The 20827-nt window shown below is 48.5% G+C and overlaps 1 protein-coding gene across 1 annotated transcript in view; it reads left to right on the top strand.

Moving 5' to 3' along the window:
- Positions 1 to 20827, top strand: part of KLF15 (KLF transcription factor 15) — a 37844-nt gene that overhangs the window by 13537 nt on the left and 3480 nt on the right. Inside the window, exon 2 of the mRNA XM_069206280.1 lies at positions 926 to 2039. Within this exon, the coding sequence (XP_069062381.1) occupies positions 997 to 2039 (1043 nt within the window). The 5' untranslated portion in view covers positions 926 to 996. The remainder of the gene's footprint in view (positions 1 to 925; positions 2040 to 20827) is intronic.

Below are 20827 nucleotides of genomic sequence, written 5' to 3'. Positions count from 1 at the left end.
CAGATGGGAACCTCTTCAGAGTTGTAGAGATGTTTGTGGAAACTACCAACCCCACAGAGGTAGATTTATGTTGAACATCTATAGAGGTGATTGTGGACACCACCATCCCCACAGAGTTAGGCTTATGTTGGGCATCTATAGATGTGATTATGGACAGCCCTGCAGAGGTAGGCTTATGTTGAGCACCCGTAGAGGTGATTGTGGACACCCCTAGCCCCACAGAGGTGGACTTATGCTGAGTGGCTGCAGAGGTGATTGTGGACATCCCTAGCCCCACAGAGGTAGACTTATGCTGAGTGGCTGTAGAGGTGATTGTGGACATCCCTAGCCCCACAGAGGTATACTTATGCTGAGTGGCTGTAGAGGTGATTGTGGACATCCCTAGCCCCACAGAGGTAGACTTATGTTGAGTGTCTGTAGAGGTGATTGTGAACACCCCCCAACCCCACAGAGGTAGATGGATGTTCTGCATCCGTAGAGGTGATTGTGGACACCATTAACCACACAGAGGAAGTTTTATGTTGGGTTTCTGTAGAGGTGATTGTGGGCACCACCAGCCCTACAGTGGTAGGTTTATGTTGGGTGTCCCACCGCACCTAGTCTTACTACCTCCTTCAGTAGCACTTGTACTCTATCTCCGGATGGGCATGACTTCGCCAGCTGAACAAGGTCATTGTTGTGAAATGGTCTTGGCAAGAAGGATTTTGCAAGCTTGTTGTAATGCCTGGAAAGCGGAGGCCGTCGTAAATCACGTTGGTTATGCAATGGGCCCGCTATGGAATGAACAGATGCTGTGTTGGAAGCTCCATGTGAAACTGATAGTGTCTGCAAAGCAAGGCTGCATGTTGAGCTGGATTCTGTGTGTCAGACGAAGGGATGTGGCCAGACGTCAAACTAACCATCACTTTCTGTTTTCTCTCTTTAGGACTTCTTCCTTCAGCGCGGGTGATCTTGTTGGTCTATGGTGGTGGGACCTCCATAGGACCTTCTCTAGGGATGGTAGACCACTTACTTCCATTTGATGAGTCCTTTTCATCTGCAGCGTCCCCCGTCGGTTACTTTGGGGACAGGCTGACCGGTGGGCGGACGTACCAGATGCTGCCCTCACCCATGTCAGAGGACGACAGCGACTCCTCGAGCTTCTGCTCGTGCTCAAGCCCTGACTCCCAGGGCCTCAGCTCGAGCTATGGAAGCACGTCCAGTGCGGAGAGCCAGGACAACATCCTGGACTACCTTCTGTCTCAGGCCTCGCTGGGGAACTCTTCTGAGACTTGGTGGGACGCACGGAGGCTGAGCCCCACAGTGAAAGAGGAGAACTTTAATATCCCAGAATTTGCTGTGGATATGGAGGACGTCAGGGTATTTCAACCAACCCTTGAAGAAATTGAGGAATTTTTGGAGGAGAACATGGAGATGGATCTTAAAAGGGAAAGCAAACATGAGGCCAAGGAACTGAGAACTTTCACCAATGTTTCCTTGGCCGGAGTGGGACCTAAAGGCAGTAATGAACCAGACCCTTCTTTAAAGGAATGCAAATGCGAGGAATCAGGTTCCACAACTGGAGATGGTGGTTCCTCAGGAGACGCGGCTCCTGTGGAGGGGGGGATACCAGTTATTCTTCAGATTCAACCTGTACAGATCAAACAAGAGACCAGCACGAGCCCTGCCTCACAAGCGCCAGCCGCGGACAACATCAAAATCGCACAACTTCTTGTCAACATCCAAGGGCAAACCTTCGCCCTGGTGCCTCAGGTGGTCCAGTCTTCCAACCCGAACTTCTCACCCAAGTTTGTCCGCATTGCACCTGTACCCATCGCTGCCAAGCCAGTGGGGCCTGGAGGTGGACTTCAGGGCCAAGCTGGAATCCTTGTGGGTCAAAAATTTCAGCGGAACGCCGCCGCAGAGATTATCAAAATGCACAAATGTACTTTCCCTGGATGTACCAAGATGTACACCAAGAGCAGCCACCTCAAAGCCCACCTGAGGAGACACACCGGGGAGAAGCCCTTTGCCTGCACGTGGCCTGGTTGTGGCTGGAGGTTGGTATTTGAACTGTGTTCGTTGATGTATCTACAGTATTGGGTCCTTAGGCAATGTAGCGCCCATTGAGAAATTTCCAGGTAACCAGGTTAGAAAAACAATAGATCAAATATGATAGGAACAAGACAGAGTAAAGCGAGCATCACATGGTATGAGCTAAAAATATATGATAGAAAATGATGCAAGGCGAAAGGCGAGGGTTTTAGAGAGGGTGCAAATTAACTCCATGTGACATGACGTTCACCTGCCTTTTCAACCCTAACAAGCCACACCCACCTTGGTTGGCCAGGTACATACAAGGAATGCATGCGATGACACATTTTGTCCAGTAGAGGGCCTTACAGTTTCCAGGCTACCACAAACCAAAGGATTCATGTACAGTTTGAATGGAACAAAAACTTCTCTAACTTCTGGTTGCAAGTCAAAATACTCTGGGTAAAGTTTCTCAACATTAATTTCCCCAATTGGTGAGGGATCGGGATGGGGGGAGGGGGGCAATTCAGGTGGTGCATTGACCTGTGTATTTTAAGTTTACTCCAAAAATTGGAAGATTTTCAGTTCTCGCCAACCTGTAACTGGTGCCACGTGTGTTTTGTTCTAGAAGCTTCTCGTCTGGGGACAGGCTCCTTTGTAGTTTCTTTGGTGTCTCTGGCCGGCGTCCAAGGACAAGACGCAGATTTTCTTTTTTTAATCTTATTCACAAATACTTAATATTTTTTCAGAATGTGCGGAATTATGTGTCTTTGCAAACAGGGTAGTGTGAGAGATTGTCTCCCTCCCCACAGAGAACGCCGCTGACAGTCTGTCTCTCTCTGGGAGCAGGGTAAGGTGAGAGAACATGTCTCTCTGCCCCTCTCCTCCCAGGCCTCGCTGCTGACAGCCTGTCCCTCTCTGTGAGGAGGGCAGTGTAAGAGAACGTCTCTCTCCTCCAAGGACACGCTGCTGGCAGTCTCTCTCTGTAAGAAGGGCAGTGTAACAGAACATGTCTCTCTGCCTCTCTCCTCCCAGGTCTCGCTGCTGACAGCCTGTCCTTCTCTGTAATCAGGGTAGTGTAAAATAACCTGTCTCTGTCTCTCTCCTCCAAGGACACGCTGCTGGCAGTCTGTCTCTCTCTGTGAGGAGGGCAGTGTAAGAGAAGGTCTCACTGCCTCTCTCCTCCCGGACACGCTGCTGACAGTCTCTCTCTCCCTCTGTAAGCAGGGTAGTATGAGAGAACATGTCTCTGTCTCTCTCTTCTTACGACACGATGCTGACTGTCTCTCTCTCTGGAAGCAGGGCAGTGTAAGAGAAGGTCTCACTGCCTCTCTCCTCCCAGGACCCGCTGTTAGCAGTCTGTCCTCTCTCTGGAAGCAGGGTAAGGTGAGAGAACATGCGTCTCTCTTTCCAGGACACGCCGCTGACAGTCTGTCTCTCTCTGGAAGCAGTCTGTCTCTCTCTGGAAGCAGTCTCTCTCTCTCTGGAAGCAGGGTAAGGTGAGAGAACATGCCCCTCTACCTCTCTTTTCCCAGGACACGCCGCTGACAGCCTGTCTCTCTCTGAAAGCAGTCTGTCTCTCTCTGGAAGCAGTCTCTCTCTGGAAGCAGGGTAAGGTGAGAGAACATGCCCCTCTACCTCTCTTTTCCCAGGACACGCCGCTGACAGCCTGTCTCTCTCTCTGGAAGCAGTCTGTCTCTCTCTGGAAGCAGTATCTCTCTGGAAGCAGGGTAAGGTGAGAGAACATGCCCCTCTACCTCTCTTTTCCCAGGACACGCCGCTGACAGCCTGTCTCTCCCTCTGGAAGCAGTCTGTCTCTCTCTGGAAGCAGGGTAAGGTGAGAGAACATGTCTCTCTGCCTCTCTCTTCCCAGGACACGCTGCTGACAGTCTGTCTTTCTCTGGAAGCAGGATAAGGTGAGAAAACATGCCTCTCTCTCTCCAGGACACGCTGCTGGTAGTCTGTCCTCTCTCTGTAATCAGGGTAGGGTGAGAGAACATGCCTGTCTGCCTCTCTCCTCCCTGAACACGCTGCTGACAGTCTGCCCTGTCTCTGTAAGCAGGGTAGTGTGAGAGAACATGTCTCTGTCTCTCTCTTCCTACAATACACTGATGACTGTCTCTCTATGGAAGAAGGGCAGTGTAAGTGAACGCGTCTCTCTGCCTCTCTCCTCCCAGGAAACGCTGCTGGCAGTCTCTCTCTGTGAGGAGGGCAGTGTAAGTGAACGCGTCTCTCTGCCTCTCTCCTCACAGGACACGCTGCTGGCAGTCTCTCTGTGAGGAGGGCAGTGTAAGGGAACGTGTCTCTCTGCCTCTCTCCTCCCAGGACACGCTGCTGGCAGTCTCTCTCTGTGAGGAGGGCAGTGTAAGGGAACGCGTCTCTCTGCCTCTCTCCTCACAGGACACGCTGCTGGCAGTCTCTCTGTGAGGAGGGCAGTGTAAGGGAACGCGTCTCTCTGCCTCTCTCCTCACAGGACACGCTGCTGGCAGTCTCTCTGTGAGGAGGGCAGTGTAAGGGAACGCGTCTCTCTGCCTCTCTCCTCCCAGGACACGCTGCTGGCAGTCTCTCTCTGTGAGGAGGGCAGTGTAAGGGAACGCGTCTCTCTGCCTCTCTCCTCACAGGACACGCTGCTGGCAGTCTCTCTGTGAGGAGGGCAGTGTAAGGGAACGCGTCTCTCTGCCTCTCTCCTCCCAGGACACGCTGCTGGCAGTCTCTCTCTGTGAGGAGGGCAGTGTAAGGGAACGCGTCTCTCTGCCTCTCTCCTCCCAGGACACGCTGCTGGCAGTCTCTCTGTGAGGAGGGCAGTGTAAGGGAGCGCTCTGCCTCTCTCCTCCCTGGGCACGCTGCTGGCAGTCTGTCTGTGAGGAGGGCAGTGTAAGGGAACGCGTCTCTCTGCCTCTCTCCTCCCAGGACACGCTGCTGGCAGTCTCTCTCTGTGAGGAGGGCAGTGTAAGGGAACGCGTCTCTCTGCCTCTCTCCTCCCAGGACACGCTGCTGGCAGTCTCTCTGTGAGGAGGGCAGTGTAAGGGAGCGCTCTGCCTCTCTCCTCCCTGGGCACGCTGCTGGCAGTCTGTCTGTGAGGAGGGCAGTGTAAGGGAACGCGTCTCTCTGCCTCTCTCCTCCCAGGACACGCTGCTGGCAGTCTCTCTCTGTGAGGAGGGCAGTGTAAGGGAACGCGTCTCTCTGCCTCTCTCCTCACAGGACACGCTGCTGGCAGTCTCTCTGTGAGGAGGGCAGTGTAAGGGAACGCGTCTCTCTGCCTCTCTCCTCCCAGGACACGCTGCTGGCAGTCTCTCTCTGTGAGGAGGGCAGTGTAAGGGAACGCGTCTCTCTGCCTCTCTCCTCCCAGGACACGCTGCTGGCAGTCTCTCTGTGAGGAGGGCAGTGTAAGGGAGCGCTCTGCCTCTCTCCTCCCTGGGCACGCTGCTGGCAGTCTGTCTGTGAGGAGGGCAGTGTAAGGGAACGCGTCTCTCTGCCTCTCTCCTCCCAGGACACGCTGCTGGCAGTCTCTCTCTGTGAGGAGGGCAGTGTAAGGGAACGCGTCTCTCTGCCTCTCTCCTCCCAGGACACGCTGCTGGCAGTCTCTCTGTGAGGAGGGCAGTGTAAGGGAGCGCTCTGCCTCTCTCCTCCCTGGGCACGCTGCTGGCAGTCTGTCTGTGAGGAGGGCAGTGTAAGGGAACGCGTCTCTCTGCCTCTCTCCTCCCAGGACACGCTGCTGGCAGTCTCTCTCTGTGAGGAGGGCAGTGTAAGGGAACGCGTCTCTCTGCCTCTCTCCTCACAGGACACGCTGCTGGCAGTCTCTCACTGTGAGGAGGGCAGTGTAAGGGAACGCTTCTCTCTGCCTCTCTGCTCCCAGGACACGCTGCTGGCAGTCTGTCTCTCTCTGTGAGGAGGGCAGTGTAAGGGAGCGCGTCTCTCTGCCTCTCTCCTCACAGGACACGCAGCTGGCAGTCTCTCCTCTCTCTGTGAGGAGGGCAGTGTAAGGGGCGCGTCTGTCTGCCTCTCTCCTCCCAGGACACGCTGCTGGCAGTCTCTCTCTGTGAGGAGGGCAGTGTAAGGGAACGCGTCTCTCTGCCTCTCTGCTCACAGGGCCCGATGCTGGCAGTCTCTCTCTCTGTGAGGAGGGCAGTGTAAGGGAACGCGTCTCTCTGCCTCTCTCCTCACAGGACACGCTGCTGGCTGTCTCTCTCTGTGAGGAGGGCAGTGTAAGGGAACGCGTCTCTCTCCTCCCAGGACACGCTGCTGGCAGTCTGTCTGTGAGGAGGGCAGTGTAAGGGAACGCGTCTCTCTACCTCTCTCCTCCCAGGACACGCTACTGGCAGTCTCTCTCTGTGAGGAGGGCAGTGTAAGGGGCGCGTCTCTCTGCCTCTCTCCTCCCAGGACACGCTGCTGGCAGTCTCTCTCTGTGAGGAGGGCAGTGTAAGGGGCGCGTCTCTCTGCCTCTCTCCTCCCAGGACACGCTGCTGGCAGTCTCTCTCTGTGAGGAGGGCAGTGTAAGTGAACGCGTCTCTCTGCCTCTCTCCTCACAGGACACGCTGCTGGCAGTCTCTCTCTGTGAGGAGGGCAGTGTAAGGGGCGCGTCTCTCTGCCTCTCTCCTCCCAGGACACGCTGCTGGCAGTCTGTCTGTGAGGAGGGCAGTGTAAGGGAACGCGTCTCTCTGCCTCTCTCCTCCCAGGACACGCTGCTGGCAGTCTCTCTCTGTGAGGAGGGCAGTGTAAGGGAACGCGTCTCTCTACCTCTCTCCTCCCAGGACCCGCTGCTGGTAGTCTCTCTCTGTGAGGAGGGCAGTGTAAGGGAACGCGTCTCTCTCCTCCCAGGACACGCTGCTGGCTGTCTCTCTCTGTGAGGAGGGCAGTGTAAGGGAACGCGTCTCTCTGCCTCTCTCCTCCCAGGACACGCTGCTGGCTGTCTCTCTGTGAGGAGGGCAGTGTAAGGGGGACGCGTCTCGCTGCCTCTCTCCTCCCAGGACACGCTGCTGGCAGTCTCTCTCTGTGAGGAGGGCAGTGTAAGGGGGACGCGTCTCGCTGCCTCTCTCCTCCCAGGACACGCTGCTGGCAGTCTCTCTCTGTGAGGAGGGCAGTGTAAGGGGGACGCGTCTCGCTGCCTCTCTCCTCCCAGGACACGCTGCTGGCTGTCTCTCTCTGTGAGGAGGGCAGTGTAAGGGAACGCGTCTCTCTGCCTCTCTCCTCCCAGGACACGCTGCTGGCTGTCTCTCTCTGTGAGGAGGGCAGTGTAAGGGAACGCGTCTCTCTGCCTCTCTCCTCCCTGGGCACGCTGCTGGCAGTCTGTCTGTGAGGAGGGCAGTGTAAGGGAACGCGTCTCTCTGCCTCTCTCCTCCCAGGACCCGCTATTAGCAGATTCCATGCCTCTGTTTCTGCCCAGCGTGTAAACGGTGGGTGTTTACCCTTTGACCAGGCACAAGGATGTAGCTCTGCGGGACAGTTGCTCTTAGGTGGCCATCACTCGACACTGAACGTGGAAGATGGACAGGCAGGTCTCGCCTTGACATAAACCAAACCTTGACCTCTCTAGGCGCTGTCTTCCTTCCGAGAACATTCGGTAGCCCCGCGATGGCAAGGAAGCCGTAGGGAGTGAATCAAATACAGTGAGGCTGACCTATAAGTGATCCTAAGTGTCAGGGTGACTATTAATTCTATGGAAGTGACTGTACAACAATGGTAGCGCTTTTTGAAGAATAGACTAGATTGCTTCTGTGAATCACACTTAACACTGTTCAAATATTACGAAACAGTGTGCCCTGTTGCCAAATTAGGGCACACCCGACATGGTAGTAAAAAACATGATGTGTACTGAAGGCTTGTGGCTGATGGCGTGCCTCTGAGCTACCACCCTTCCTGGCAAGCGTGAACATACACAGGAGGGAAGTGATTACACTCAGATGACTGAGGTCATGGGCAAACTTACAACTCACACGTGATGTCTGGGGGGAGGGGGGGCACTCAGTGCCACTCGCTACAGTCATCTTTCTAAGGGAAAGCGGTTGCAATGTGGGCATGATCAGAAGGGGTTCAGTCCTGCAGGGCCTAACACCCTTTCATCCTTAGCGTACCCTTCCACGCCCTCTACTGGCTGGCCATGCGACTATGAATTCAACATGGCATGACTTAGGGCCTGATTCTAACTTTGGAGGACGGTGTTAAACCGTCCCAAAAGTGGCGGATATACCACCTACCGTATTACGAGTTCCATAGGATATAATGGACTCGTAATACGGTAGGTGGTATATCTGCCACTTTTGGGACGGTTTAACACCGTCCTCCAAAGTTAGAATCAGGCCCTTATTGTTCACAGGGAATTATCATGGGGGGGTTGCACACCTCCCAAGTTGCACCTCACAAGGTAAAGGCACACAAACAGGGAGTTGTACAGTTATCTCGTGATAGCAACTTCTGAAAAGGTCATTAATTGCTCACCTGGAACAATATGTGCCAAAAAACTGTGCTGTTGCTCAATTTTGTTTTTTGTTAATCCATTTCTTGAGTGACATTACAATAGGTCACAAAATCTAAGGAGACATGATCAGTCAAAGAAACATCCTGGAATGACTAAATTAGGTGAATTTTACCTGACACAAGTCAGAGCTGTGAAAGGCAGATATCCGCAGGGAGTTAATGCCCTCAGGCACAGCCTGGATATTCTGCTTCAAGCGCTAGCAATCACCCAACCACTTGTGTTAAGGAGCAGCAGTGGACTGGATGAAAGGCCAACAGATCTGCAAGAGACTTGGGGGGCCTATTTATGAGAGGCTTGCGCCACCGAAGTGTAATTTTTTTTTACGCTCTGACAGCGCAAGACTCTCACTCCTATCTATGAGGTCACGCAAAGCCACTTTGTGTGGCTTTTAATGGTCTCATAGATATGGAGTAAGGCAAGGCAGTGCAGGTCGGTGCGCTGCCTTACTCTGCGCCAGCGAGGCGTTCAATGGACGTTGCAGTGGGTTTTCCTACGCAACACCCATGGATTTTGACGCTGCCCCAGATTTACTTAATCACATAAACCTTACGCCTCCCCAGAACAGGCGTAACTAAGAGAAATATTTGTATTTCTCCTAGTACTTCCCCCTTTCTTTGAGTGCTGCATTCTGCAACACGCATAGAAAGAGGAAAACGCCTCTCGATATTGCTTTTCTGCAAGAAGGTGCCCCTTCCTGTAGAAAAACAATCCTCCTTACAACACAAGCACCCTTGCACCATGGTGCATGGATGCCTGCGTTGGCGCTGCGCAGCCAATTTTGCGCCAATGCAGGGGGAAAGGACAGCAATACACCATATTGCATAAATGCGGTACATTCATGCCCTAGTGCAGTAGCGTAGTGCAGCCCAGCAAGAAGACTAGTGGCGCTGTCCTAGGCCAAGCCCCCTAAATAAGCCCCAAAGATCCAGCTTCCATAGACCACAAATAGCTTAACATTATCCGTTGTTGTGCCGCTGTGGGCAGCAATGTACCAGCCATACCAAAAGGCTTCTGAGCAGGGCCGTATTTGAAACAATGCCTTATCATGTTGAAAGAACCATGAACCTTGGTCGTTCACTTCTACAGAATGTGCTGTTTGCATTGGGTGTGTGCGGCTGTTGCAGTTTGCTCTGGGCATCAAGCATTACGCTGGTATTCTATTGCACAATGGTCGCTGCGGCGTGCTGTGGCATGCAAGCACGCGAACATTGATCCTGACATAACAACACTCAATGTTCCCGTCAGCCTGCAGGGTTGAGCATGTCAACATGTTTGCACCTTCCCAGAGGACTTAGGTTGTTGTTGTTCTCTGCATGGCATGGTGACGCACAACTCTACAACCTTCACACCACTGTATCACAGGCCACTCCTTGAGCACTCGCAGTGGGAAATGAAGATGATTGTGTTTGCAATCCTGGATGAGTTCTGCATCACCATTTACAGATTCCTAGAAGACCACCAGATTTGGGGTGCCAGACTGCCTTCTAGAAACTCAAGTATAAACCATAGACTTGTTTGGTTGACCATCTATAATTTGTTTGGCCATTCACATGAACTCTGGGTGATTGACTAAAGTGTGGAGGTGTGGGCGGATGTCACTCCCATCAAGGCATCTAAAATCCACACATTGCCTGCGTTTCTATCCACTTACTTGGGTCTTCTGAGAGTTCCACACAGTGCTCTGGATGGCGCTTCTTCCCTTGCAAGGGAAGTGCATCTCTGTGGTTTTGTGATGCTAACCAGGCTGGTGTTTGTTGGTTTGTTGGCAGCAAAAGTGAAACGAGTCATTAGTTTCTTATTCAATCGCAGTCCGGCTACCGAAGTGTTGTTGTCAAGATAACTCCACCGTACGTCACGCTTGTGCCCTTTTTAGTCACTTGCATATTATGGTTGGTTATGTTACGTTGTTACACTATTTTTATTTGCAAAGTTCACTAAAATAGTACTTCATGGCACTAACGAGCAAAGGACCTAGAGAGAAGGATAAAAACAGCAGAAGGAAGGAGATTTACTTGTTAAAAAGCCAGGTTTTAGGCAATTTTCTAGAAATGGATAAGTTGACGTGCGCCAGGAGTTACTGGGAGGGAATTTCAGAACTTGGCTGCCATGATGACCTAAGCTTGATCTTCAAAAGTCACAGCCCCATCTCTGGGACTCCCCAAAGGAACTGGTGGGAGGAGCGCATGGATCTATTTGGGCTGGTGCAACACAAACTCAAATGCTAAGACGGTGGGACAACTTTGATGTATGAGTTTGTGAAGGATGGTGAGGGCTTTGAAGTAGACTGTCCATCATTTTGGGGGCTAGCGAAGGGGCTAGTGAATAATCAACATAGTGGCCTGTGTCATGAGCCTCATCCACAATCAGTTTCAGATGCCCGGGGTTAGTCACCATTGCATGGGTGAGGAGGCCACTTTATTTAAATAGAGCAACCAATAGGAACCTCCGTTAGCTAGCTCTGAGTAACTAATCAGAGGCAGTTGTAGCTCTAACCATGGCATTGGTAGGGTTTCTGGGGTTGTCGCTTAGAGTAGTGTTGGTTCCAGATATGTTAAATCTAAAGAGGCGCTCTGGCTTTTTGATTTTCCTTCCCTTACACTAATGTGTGATTTTGGTTTATGAAATTGCTAGCCATAGACAAAATTGATGACATCTGTAAAGATGAAATGTAAATGAACATAACTCTTCCCACAATTCTCTCTGTCAGTGTCTATATCTTTCTACTTCCCAGCCTGGGTGGGGGGCTCTGTACTGCTGTGGGCCTCCTATGCAGTATTTTTAAACTGCTAGCCTAGCTGAGTTAACAAAGAGAGCCCTGCATCATTTGGGGGTTTAGAGACATTTGAAGCTCATGTACATCAACTCAGGATTTACACATTTGTATTAAACCTTTTGAGAGAGAGATGAAGATTATTTTATTTGCCCACAATAACATGATTTTTGGCAAAGTGCCAAAGCTCGGATTAGGACTCAATAATTTAGCCATTTGCCCACAGCTCTTCCCTGGCTGTTTGGAATTCCTAATGTCACCATCTTTTTTTAATACTCTTTAATATAAACTGAAATCCCTCAGTCTCTTATTGTGGAAGGTAACCTCGTGAGACCTATTTTTGAATGTAGTGCCCTCTAGAGGCAGCCTTATTGTTTATCAGCATAAAGGCTTTTCTGTGGATGTGACGTTGTCTTGCAGGTTAATAATGTGTCTTACGCAATCATAGACCTGCCAGATCTCATGGTACTTCTGTGTCACATGATATTGACTTCCTTCACATGGTCACCCAGTAAAGAGCCCATAGCACATGGTGAGCACCTGATGGATTGGGAGCCTTGCACAGAGTTGGTTTCCAAGAGTTTCCAGCTGGTTTCTGGAGGCTTTGGATCGCCGAGGTCCATTATGGGTATTTACACCTCCCCAGGACAATAGCACCAGCATCAGAAGCTATTGTAGTTCATTTGTTTGCCTTTTTCTAGGAGAAGGGGATGGGATGGAGGTAGGGTGACCAGGTGTCCCGGATTTGCCCGGACAGTCCCGCTTTTTCACCAGCTGTCCCGGCAGATTTCAGGAAATTCAGCTCATGCCCCGGTTTTTAGAGAAAGTCACCTGAAAACTGTGGGAGGAGATTTTTTTTGTTTTCCAAAGAAGAGATGGTTAGCATGTGTTATCAGAAAGCTATTTAATTAACAGGCATGATACTGGCTTTAAAAAAATGCATTTTATTTATGCTCTTAGTGCCTCTTCTGTAATTCTGTGGTGATGAGCACTGCCATTCTGTGCGCTGGTTTGAAGCAAAATTGTAGTCCTTCCTCTGTGTTTGTGAAATGTTGCGGTTTTTGGCCTTAAAATTGTGGTCACCCTAGGTGGAGGGTCCAACTGCTTCATAGGCATGCTGTGCTCAAAGCACCACCTCCTTCAAGGCTCCGCCTCTACCTCAGTAAAAAGTTTTGAGAAGTTGGGATGTCTTCAATCAGTTATGTTGCAGATTTTTCCGCCCTAGTTTTCACTCCTCGTGCTCTGACATGGGTTTCTATCAACACAAAAACACAAGGGTTATTTCGGTGAGCCCTCACTGACCCTCAAATATGTACAGTATGTAACACGTGTGAAGGGGGGGGGGAGAGGACTATTTTTAACATATTAGCTCAGACCGCTCAGCTAACAAACACCTCATGTGATGTCTTCGCATCTATCATATGTCTCAGTTCTCGGGACTCAACTTTCCTTATCTTCTGAGCCCCTTCTTCCCTAACAAGGAACTAAATTGTACTCCTGGGAACAAGAAAACTTGGCAGTGCTTGATTTGTTAAATAAAAACAAAGTGCAGAGGCATGAATAAGATTCTTCTTAGAAGCCTGGTGGTTCAATGTGGTGGGCCTTCTGGACACCTCTTTCTACCACCACCTTCCACTTCCTGTCTTTTTATCTCACTATTGCAATCTCTATTTCATCCCAACCTTCTCCTTTCATTGCTGATTTCCTGCATGTTTCTCCCTCCTTCTTCCTTCCTTGAAGGACCTGCAGCCAGAATAGTAAAAGCACCAAGGTTGCAAAGCAGTCCACAGGGGTTGCATTGCATTGCATCCTAAATGACATCTCTGGGTGCAGGGCTGGGATGCCACTGATATGACCCAGGCAATACTTGTACCCTGGGTACTGCTTTTGCAACTTGACCAAAATTATGTGATCCTGACAACATACGACTGGGTGATGGTTACGACTGCAGGGACCTATTCACAAAGGCATTAGGAGTAGTAGAGTGGTACTCCTGTAGTAACTTTTAACATATTCTTACACGCCTATTTGAATTGGCCTCAAAACATCTAAAATGGAAATATTCAGGGAACATTCATATACAATTAGTACAAATAGAAAAGACCTTGCCCTCTTTGCAGTTTTACTAATGGGGAGTTGGACAAATCATGCGGATTGCTGCTTCCATATTCATAAATGCGTTTGTGAATTGGTCCTCTTATGCACAGCAAACTTTAATCTGCAAAAAAAGCAGATTTTACTTTAGCAGATGATAGCTAATGCTGTGGGGAACTTGCCAAGTGAATGGGGTTCTAAGTGTTGCTTGGCAGGGTCAGAGTACGTATTGCTATGGAAGATCAGCATTGTCGCTTATGTGGTATTTGTGAGTGTTCACAACTGGCAATGGTGGTTCCCGCACTGATTGCACAGGTAAAATGAGGCTTTCAAGTAGGAGTTAGTGGTGCAATGAGATTGGGGGTACTCCAAGTGCTGCTATATGTCCAATGGGTTACTGCACTCGTTATAATAGGCTGCACAGTGCAAATTCACTACTCTGCTAGTGCAGTCTGTGTATTTTTTACCCCACATAGACACAACTTGTAGTTTTCTCTTGTCTAAGTTTCTGGATTTTGTGAATCAAGACAAATGCAGAGATCTATAATTCCCTCCATTTCAACTTTGTTGCAACTTGCCCTGTTATCTATGTCTCTCCTCGAGTTTCATTCCCAAACTTGGAGGTGTTTAAAAACAGGCTAGCATCCAGGTTTAATTACTTTATAAAGGTGAAACTGGGCAACCAATGGACACTTTTTCATTACATCCCCTGAAACTGCACCATTCAAAAATCAAAAACTTAAAGTAGTTGTCATATTTGTACTTTTAGTTCATTTTTGGCACTTGGAATGTTGGTGAAACTGAGCAGACACCCTACTGCCATAGAGACCTCAGTTAGGCGTAGCAAGTAGCAGCCGATACACCTGACATGCACCGATCACCTTGCTAGCTCCGTTCTCTGGGGCGATGTAGGTTGTGGCAAGAACAGAAAGTAAAAGGGGCCTAAAAGCCACCTCGTTGCCTCTTGTTTCCACTCCAAGTCGCTCTGCTCTTCTCAGGTCTAAGCAGCAAACAGAAGGGTGTTAGATGTGATGTCATGGGGTCAGAGGGTGCATGATCTCACTTCGGGAACACATGCAATTTTGAGGCCCGGACTCCCACCTGAGAGGGAGGACTAGCTTTGTTTTCATGAATCTCAAGGCAGAACCCCCCTTCTCTTCTCACATCAGTGCACATCTGCTGAGCTGAACTGAAACCTAAAAACCTGCTTTTCAGCTGCACAAAAAGAACTCGCCAAGTGCTGAAACTATTTATGGATCGAGAAGTAGGTGTCTTCGGCTCCCCCGGGGGCTCCTTCTAGAAAGATTTATCTGCCTCCCCGGCAGCTGCCACATCCTGAGGCTGAAAAGGGAAACACTTAGCACAGCCACAGAAGAGGTGCACTATTGGAAATGCATGGTTTTGGATACAAAACTGTCTTGTTTCACATAAAAATTAATTCATGGTAATGTTACTTCAGAGGAACACTTTCTAGATCTTTGTCAGAAATGATTGTATTGGATGCATTTTTGCATATCTTTTACAACACATCAAAGCACTGAGGAGGAAGAGATGGGGGCAGGTGAAAGGTACGTGGTGAAAGGATGCTATAGTGAGGGAATAAGGGCACGGGAAGGAAAGATGGAGGGCTCATGGAGTTATGTCATAGATTAATGCACAGCACATAGAGTGACCTTAGGATGCTTCAAAGCTCTGAGTGACAAGAAAATAATGAATGTAGGAGAGGAGCATGAGAGGGGAGGAAGACACAAAAACGAAGAAGGTGGGTTCAGGGCAGAGGGATGTAGGAAACGTGTTGCTATGTCATGCCTGTGTAGCGCTGATGATGCACTTTGGTTCCTTCAAAGCACGTTTGTCTTGTTATGGTCTCAACGCTGATATTCCCAGTAGGTGAATTCCTGCGTTTGTGCACATCTAGTGGTGTACCACACTCAGGGGCATATTTACTAGGAAGTTACGTATCATGGATGATGCACCACTTTTCATGTGCCCCCTCCTACCAGCACCTAACAACACCATGGTTGTGCCGTATTTACACCATGGCGATTGTTATGCTATTATGGCGCTTTGCTACACTAGCGTCAAAAATGTTGACGCAAATGCAGCAAAGCACAGGGAGGCCCATTGACTAAAATGGGTGCGTCATTTTCATGCCTGCTCTGAGCAGGCATTAAAATAAAAGAATAAATGGCACAGAGAAATGTTGTAAATTTCATTGCACCATTTTCTGGGGCCTCCCAGGGCCAGAACACCCCCTTTACATACATTATGTGTGGCACAGGCATAATGTGGCGCAAGGGGTTACTAAGTGGTGAAATGCTCGCATTGCACCACTTTGTAAATATGGAGAGTCGGAAATGCCTGCCTAACGCCACATTAGGGTAAAAGTAAATTATGCTAATGTGGCGCAAGGGGCTTGTAAATATGCCCCTCTGTGTTCATTCACTGTTTCACAATCTGCGCAAAAACCTCTGGGGCACAGAAGAGATAAACTAACTGGCCCTTAGTGTTTGACCGAAGGTTCAGGTACATTCGATATTATCAGTGAAAGTGGTGCTATTTTGCCCATAATTCTGAACCTCGTAACAGGAGCTAAAAAATGTATTTAAACCTGAACATCATGGTCAAGCTACACAGATATAAAAAACAGATATAAAAAAATAAAATAAATCTGAAGGTAGAGTTGGTAGGTTGCTTGAAATTGTAAATACATTGCTGTATCACTTTTTAAGGTCATTGCAGGGTTTACAATGCTGCATTAAGTCAACAATGACTTCTTCTGCAGATAATCGAGTTTGTTGCAAGACATGCCCTAAAGTAGAGTCCCATGACGGCTCATTATCTGCTAAATAATTGCGACTCATGCAAAGTCAAACTTATAAGGCTCATAATACCTTCTGATCTTCCCCCCTGTCCTTTCGCAAACTGAAATAATCTTATCTAATCCCTGTAACTTGATCTGTGCCAGTGTCCTGCAGTTTTGGGGGGATGCCAAGGCAAACACCTTGTAAAACTTGCACGCTTCAGGTTTCTCCTTGCCGTGCATGCAATCCAGTTTCTGATTGGTGACTGCAGAACTTGACCTTCAGAAGAACTCCCTCTCCTGAAGTGGAGCTTTGAAACTTTCTGTGTTTCTCACAGTTCTTGAGTTGCCACTGGTCCTTTCCTGTATAAGGAGACCCTTATTGAGTGACTTATCAAGTATAAACCTCTTGTAAAGGGATTTCACATTGGCTTAGGGTTCAGACCTACACCAGACAGACCTATTCTAAGGTAAATGCAACTCATTTGTGGTTGGTCCCCTCTGTCTCCTACAATATGCATCAATCATGTCTTTTCTTTTGTGCAAATTTTCCGATTGGACTTTGCAGTATTGAATATATTGCAGATCTAATTTATTTTACTGGGCCTCTGTCAAAATTGTACTTCTGTCACCTTGTTCTACTATATATTTCTTTAGTAGGCCTAGAGATTAGCAGATGTCTTTGTTTACACTTTTCTTAACATTTAATTATCATTTCTTAGTAGTATTTTAAGAGCCTAGATAGTGGCATGTTGGTCGCACCTTTGTTCACAAAAGTGAGACATAGATTAAGAGATGGGGTTTCAGACAATTCCTGGAATATTCGCGGCTGGGTTTTAAGTGGCATGGACACTGCAAGATCCCCCTGACACGAGTGATCACACTGGAGAAGTGCGGCTATCTTTGGAAGTTTCGGGAAACTGTGACCAGTCAAGAGGCTTATTGGTTCATGAGTATTTGTAAAGTGCACGTTCACCCCTTGGGGAACCGTGCCACTGAGTAGCAGATGTTCATAATTACTAAACTCAATGGTACTTATTTATCGACCTCAGAAAGATGATTAGGTAGGGGGACCTGCTGACATTCGAACCTATGGTCATTAGGTCAAACACAGATTTCTGGGGTGGATGCATTAGTTCACTGAGCCACCAAACATGATAAATTGGTTCTTGTTGTACAGAGCATCTTGTCTGGTGTTTACAGATGGTGCATTTGATTCTTGAACTTCTTGAAGGTCCTCTGCAGACGGCCAGGACTCTCAAACTGAGCTCTTAGCTATTGAAGGGAGTAGGGGTGTGCTAACACACTTACGTCTTAAGAAGTTTTGTGGAGCTCTTAGGGGCATATTTACAAGCCTCTAGTGCCACCTTGCACTGCCATAGCACAATTCTTTTTCCTCAAAAGGTGGCGCTAAGGCAGCTTTCCCCCACGCCGTATTTACAAAGTAGTGCAATGCATGCATAGTGCCACTTTGCAACCCTTTTGCACCAGATTAAGTCTGCGTTAGGCATAATATATGCAAAGGGGTGTTCCTATGGAGGGAGGCCCGAAATAAATGGTGCAGTGAAATTTACATTTCACTGTGCCATTTTTCCCATCATTTTAATCACCTGCTCAGAGCAGATGTTAAAATTATGCACCCATTTTAATGAATAGGCCTCTGTGTGCTTTGCTGCACTAGCATCAACATTTTTGATGCTAGTGCATCAAAGTGCCACAATAGCGTCAAAAATGTTGGCTCTATTGTCCTAATGATGGTCATGGTGCACCGTATTGTAAATATGGTGCAACCATGGTGTTGTTAGGTGGGGCAGGTGTGTCGCAAGAAAAGTGGTGCATTGGGTCCGATACACCACTTTCTTGTAAACATACCCCTTAGTGTTGCCTTTAAGATAGTTCAGAGCACTCTAAGCATAGTACATGCATAGCTGGCAACTTTCCTAGGCTCATGTGTGATGTGATGGTCCAGCCCAGATTTCTTTTCTTTGAATTCTGGGACTTGTAGTCCTATTTTTATTTTTTTTTATTATTTTCCAAAAAGACAACACCATGTAAGATACATCGATGGCCTATTGGTCGTAGAAATCCCAGGATCTATATATATTCATACATCCATAGGATGTCACAAAAAATAGCACAAAAACACAAATAAATAACTATAACTGAGAACTCCCTATCCCGCCCACCTTTACAACAAATATGAACTACAGTGTGACAGAATGGTGTGCGTCGGGGGCACGGGACAGCTAAGACTGTTAGTAAGACATGTATGAATTAAACTCACTAAGACAGTCAACCATCTGATTCCAAACTAAGTGGGGGGCAGGGGGTGAATCTCCGGCTGGTGGTTAAGAACATGTAACAAGACCGCCCATGCCCGAAGGTCATTGTCTATTTAGTCTTATTACATAAGGAAATAAAGTCGATTACAAGTCCCAGTTTTCAAAGAAAAACTCGGATTGGTGCAGGACATTGCGCATGGACCTGGGAAACATGACAGGGTTGAGTAAGTAAGGCCTGACTCCTGCCCACAGGTAAGAAGCTACTCTGCTGCTGCCAGGTGCAGTTTAGAGGAAGACTCTTTTTTTAGGGTCGAGCCTGCGTATCATGAGCTTGCGCGTGCGTATCGCTTGAGAGACGCTGTAGTAGTTAGAAAAGGGCTCGGAGCCCCGCCCATGTCACATCAGTGTCTTTCATTGGTTCGTGGGCTTGCTTTTCAAAATCTGCTTGCTTTCATTAGTGGAAGGCATGCATATGTCATGTCTTTTCCGGTGGTTAGTCCTCCTCGAGCGCAGCGACCATGTACTGAAAACATACGAGGCTCGCTGTTTTCCATTCAGTTTAGGACTACTCGTTCTCTTTTTTCGCAGCGCGATCTCGCTTGTTTAGCAGCGTGATCGCGCCCGTTTTTTTTCCATTTCATGAGGCAGGAAAAGTCCAGTTGGGAGTTTACAACTGCTAATAGCTCTAACTCGGAGAAATGCGAGACCTGTTGCATTGCAAATGCTTGTTTTGTTTGCAGTTGTGTTTCTTTCTTTACAAGTCCTGTTAAATAACAGATGCTCAGTGTCATCTAGTGCTATAGTTCTCAATTTACCGACCTCTTAAAGATGAAGTGTGGAACATGCCTTATTGGGGGTTGAACCTGTGACTTTCAGATCACTGCTGATGTTGACAGCGAATGAACACATTTTTGCTAACCTTTACCATAGCTGCCAGGTTATCAAGTCCAGTTACCAGGTTTCTCTAGTCCAACTTTTTTTTTTAGACTCGTGATCCTGGTTTTAAAGTAGAATTGGTTTCTTCCCACATTCCTTCCTCCTTTTCACCCTTTGCTTTATTTAGTTCTTTCATTCTTTTCTCCCTTCCTTCATTTCATCTTCCCTTCTTTTCTTGCACCCTTCCACCTTTCCTTCCTTTCTGTCATTCTTTCTTGTCTTCTTTTCTCCCTTTCCTTTTAACCTCTTCTTCATTCAATCCTGTACTCGTTTCTTGCTTTCTCCTTCCTGACCCTTTTCCTTGCTGATCCTTAATCCTCTTCCTTCCTTGTTATTCTCCTTCTTTCCGTCCCTTGGTCTTTTAATCTTTCTTTCCTCTCTTTCCACCTTCTCACCCCATTCCTTCCTTCCTTCTTTCCTTCCTCACACTATATCTTGTTTTCTTCCTTATTCTCGTCTTTACTTCTTTCCTTGGTTCCTCCAGAGCCTCCCTTCCTTCATTTGTTATTTTCTTTCTTCCTACTCATCCTTTCGTGCTTTGTTCCTGCTTTTATTTCTTCTTTTCGTTCCCCCCCCTTTCTTCCCCCACCCTTCCTCCCTCTCTTCCTTCTTTCCTTTCCTTTCTTCCTTCCATTCCCCCTTTTCTTCCTCCCTTCCTTTCTTCCCTCCCACAGTGTTTCCTTTCTTCCTTCCTTCCATCCCCTTCTCTCCTCCCTCCCATTCTTCCACCCACATTCCTCCCTCCCTTCCTCCTTTCCTTTCTTTCTTCCATCCCCTTTTTTCTCCTCCCTTCCTCCCTTTCTTCCTCCCACCCTTCCTCCTTCCCTTTGTCCTTTCCTTTCTTCCTTCCTTCCATCCCCCATTTTCCTCCTCTCTTCCTTTCTTCCTCCCTCCCTGCATACCTTTCTTCCTTCTTGTTTTCTTCTCTTCTTCCTCCCTTGAATCCTTCTGCCCACCCTCTCTTTATCCCTCCCTTCCGTTCTTCATTTGCCGCTCATTTTCTTCCACCACTTACATCGCTCTTACCTGCTGCATTAAAAAGATACTAAACTCTCCCCCGAAATTGTGTGAATATTTTCCTGGAGTTACAGTGGTTGCACAAGGTCCACCAGTGACTCAAACCCCATGACTTCAGCTCTCTGCAGATTAGCTCTGGTCACACTGGAACCCCTTTGCGACCGACCCCTTTCCAGCAGACACGCCATTTGCCAGCGTACCATTCAGCAGCGCCCCTCTTTGCAGCCATTCATGTCTCAGCAGAAGACAAGTTCCGAAGGGCTCAGAGATGCCCCTCCGCGGGGGACAGCACCCCAGGCCAGGCAGGATGGAGATGGTCTTCTTTGCCAAACAGTGGCAGCTTTCCATTCTAATTACTCGTCTGATTGCATGCCTTACCTGTGGCTCCTGGCCATGGGCACCAGCCAAGTGGATTGTGGATTAGAGGGAAAGCGAGG

This window comes from Pleurodeles waltl, chromosome 9, assembly GCF_031143425.1.
Source record: "Pleurodeles waltl isolate 20211129_DDA chromosome 9, aPleWal1.hap1.20221129, whole genome shotgun sequence".
NCBI classification, from domain to species: Eukaryota; Metazoa; Chordata; class Amphibia; order Caudata; family Salamandridae; genus Pleurodeles; species Pleurodeles waltl.
Note: the sequence above shows the minus strand (reverse complement) of the source record. Positions and strands in the feature narration are given on the sequence as shown.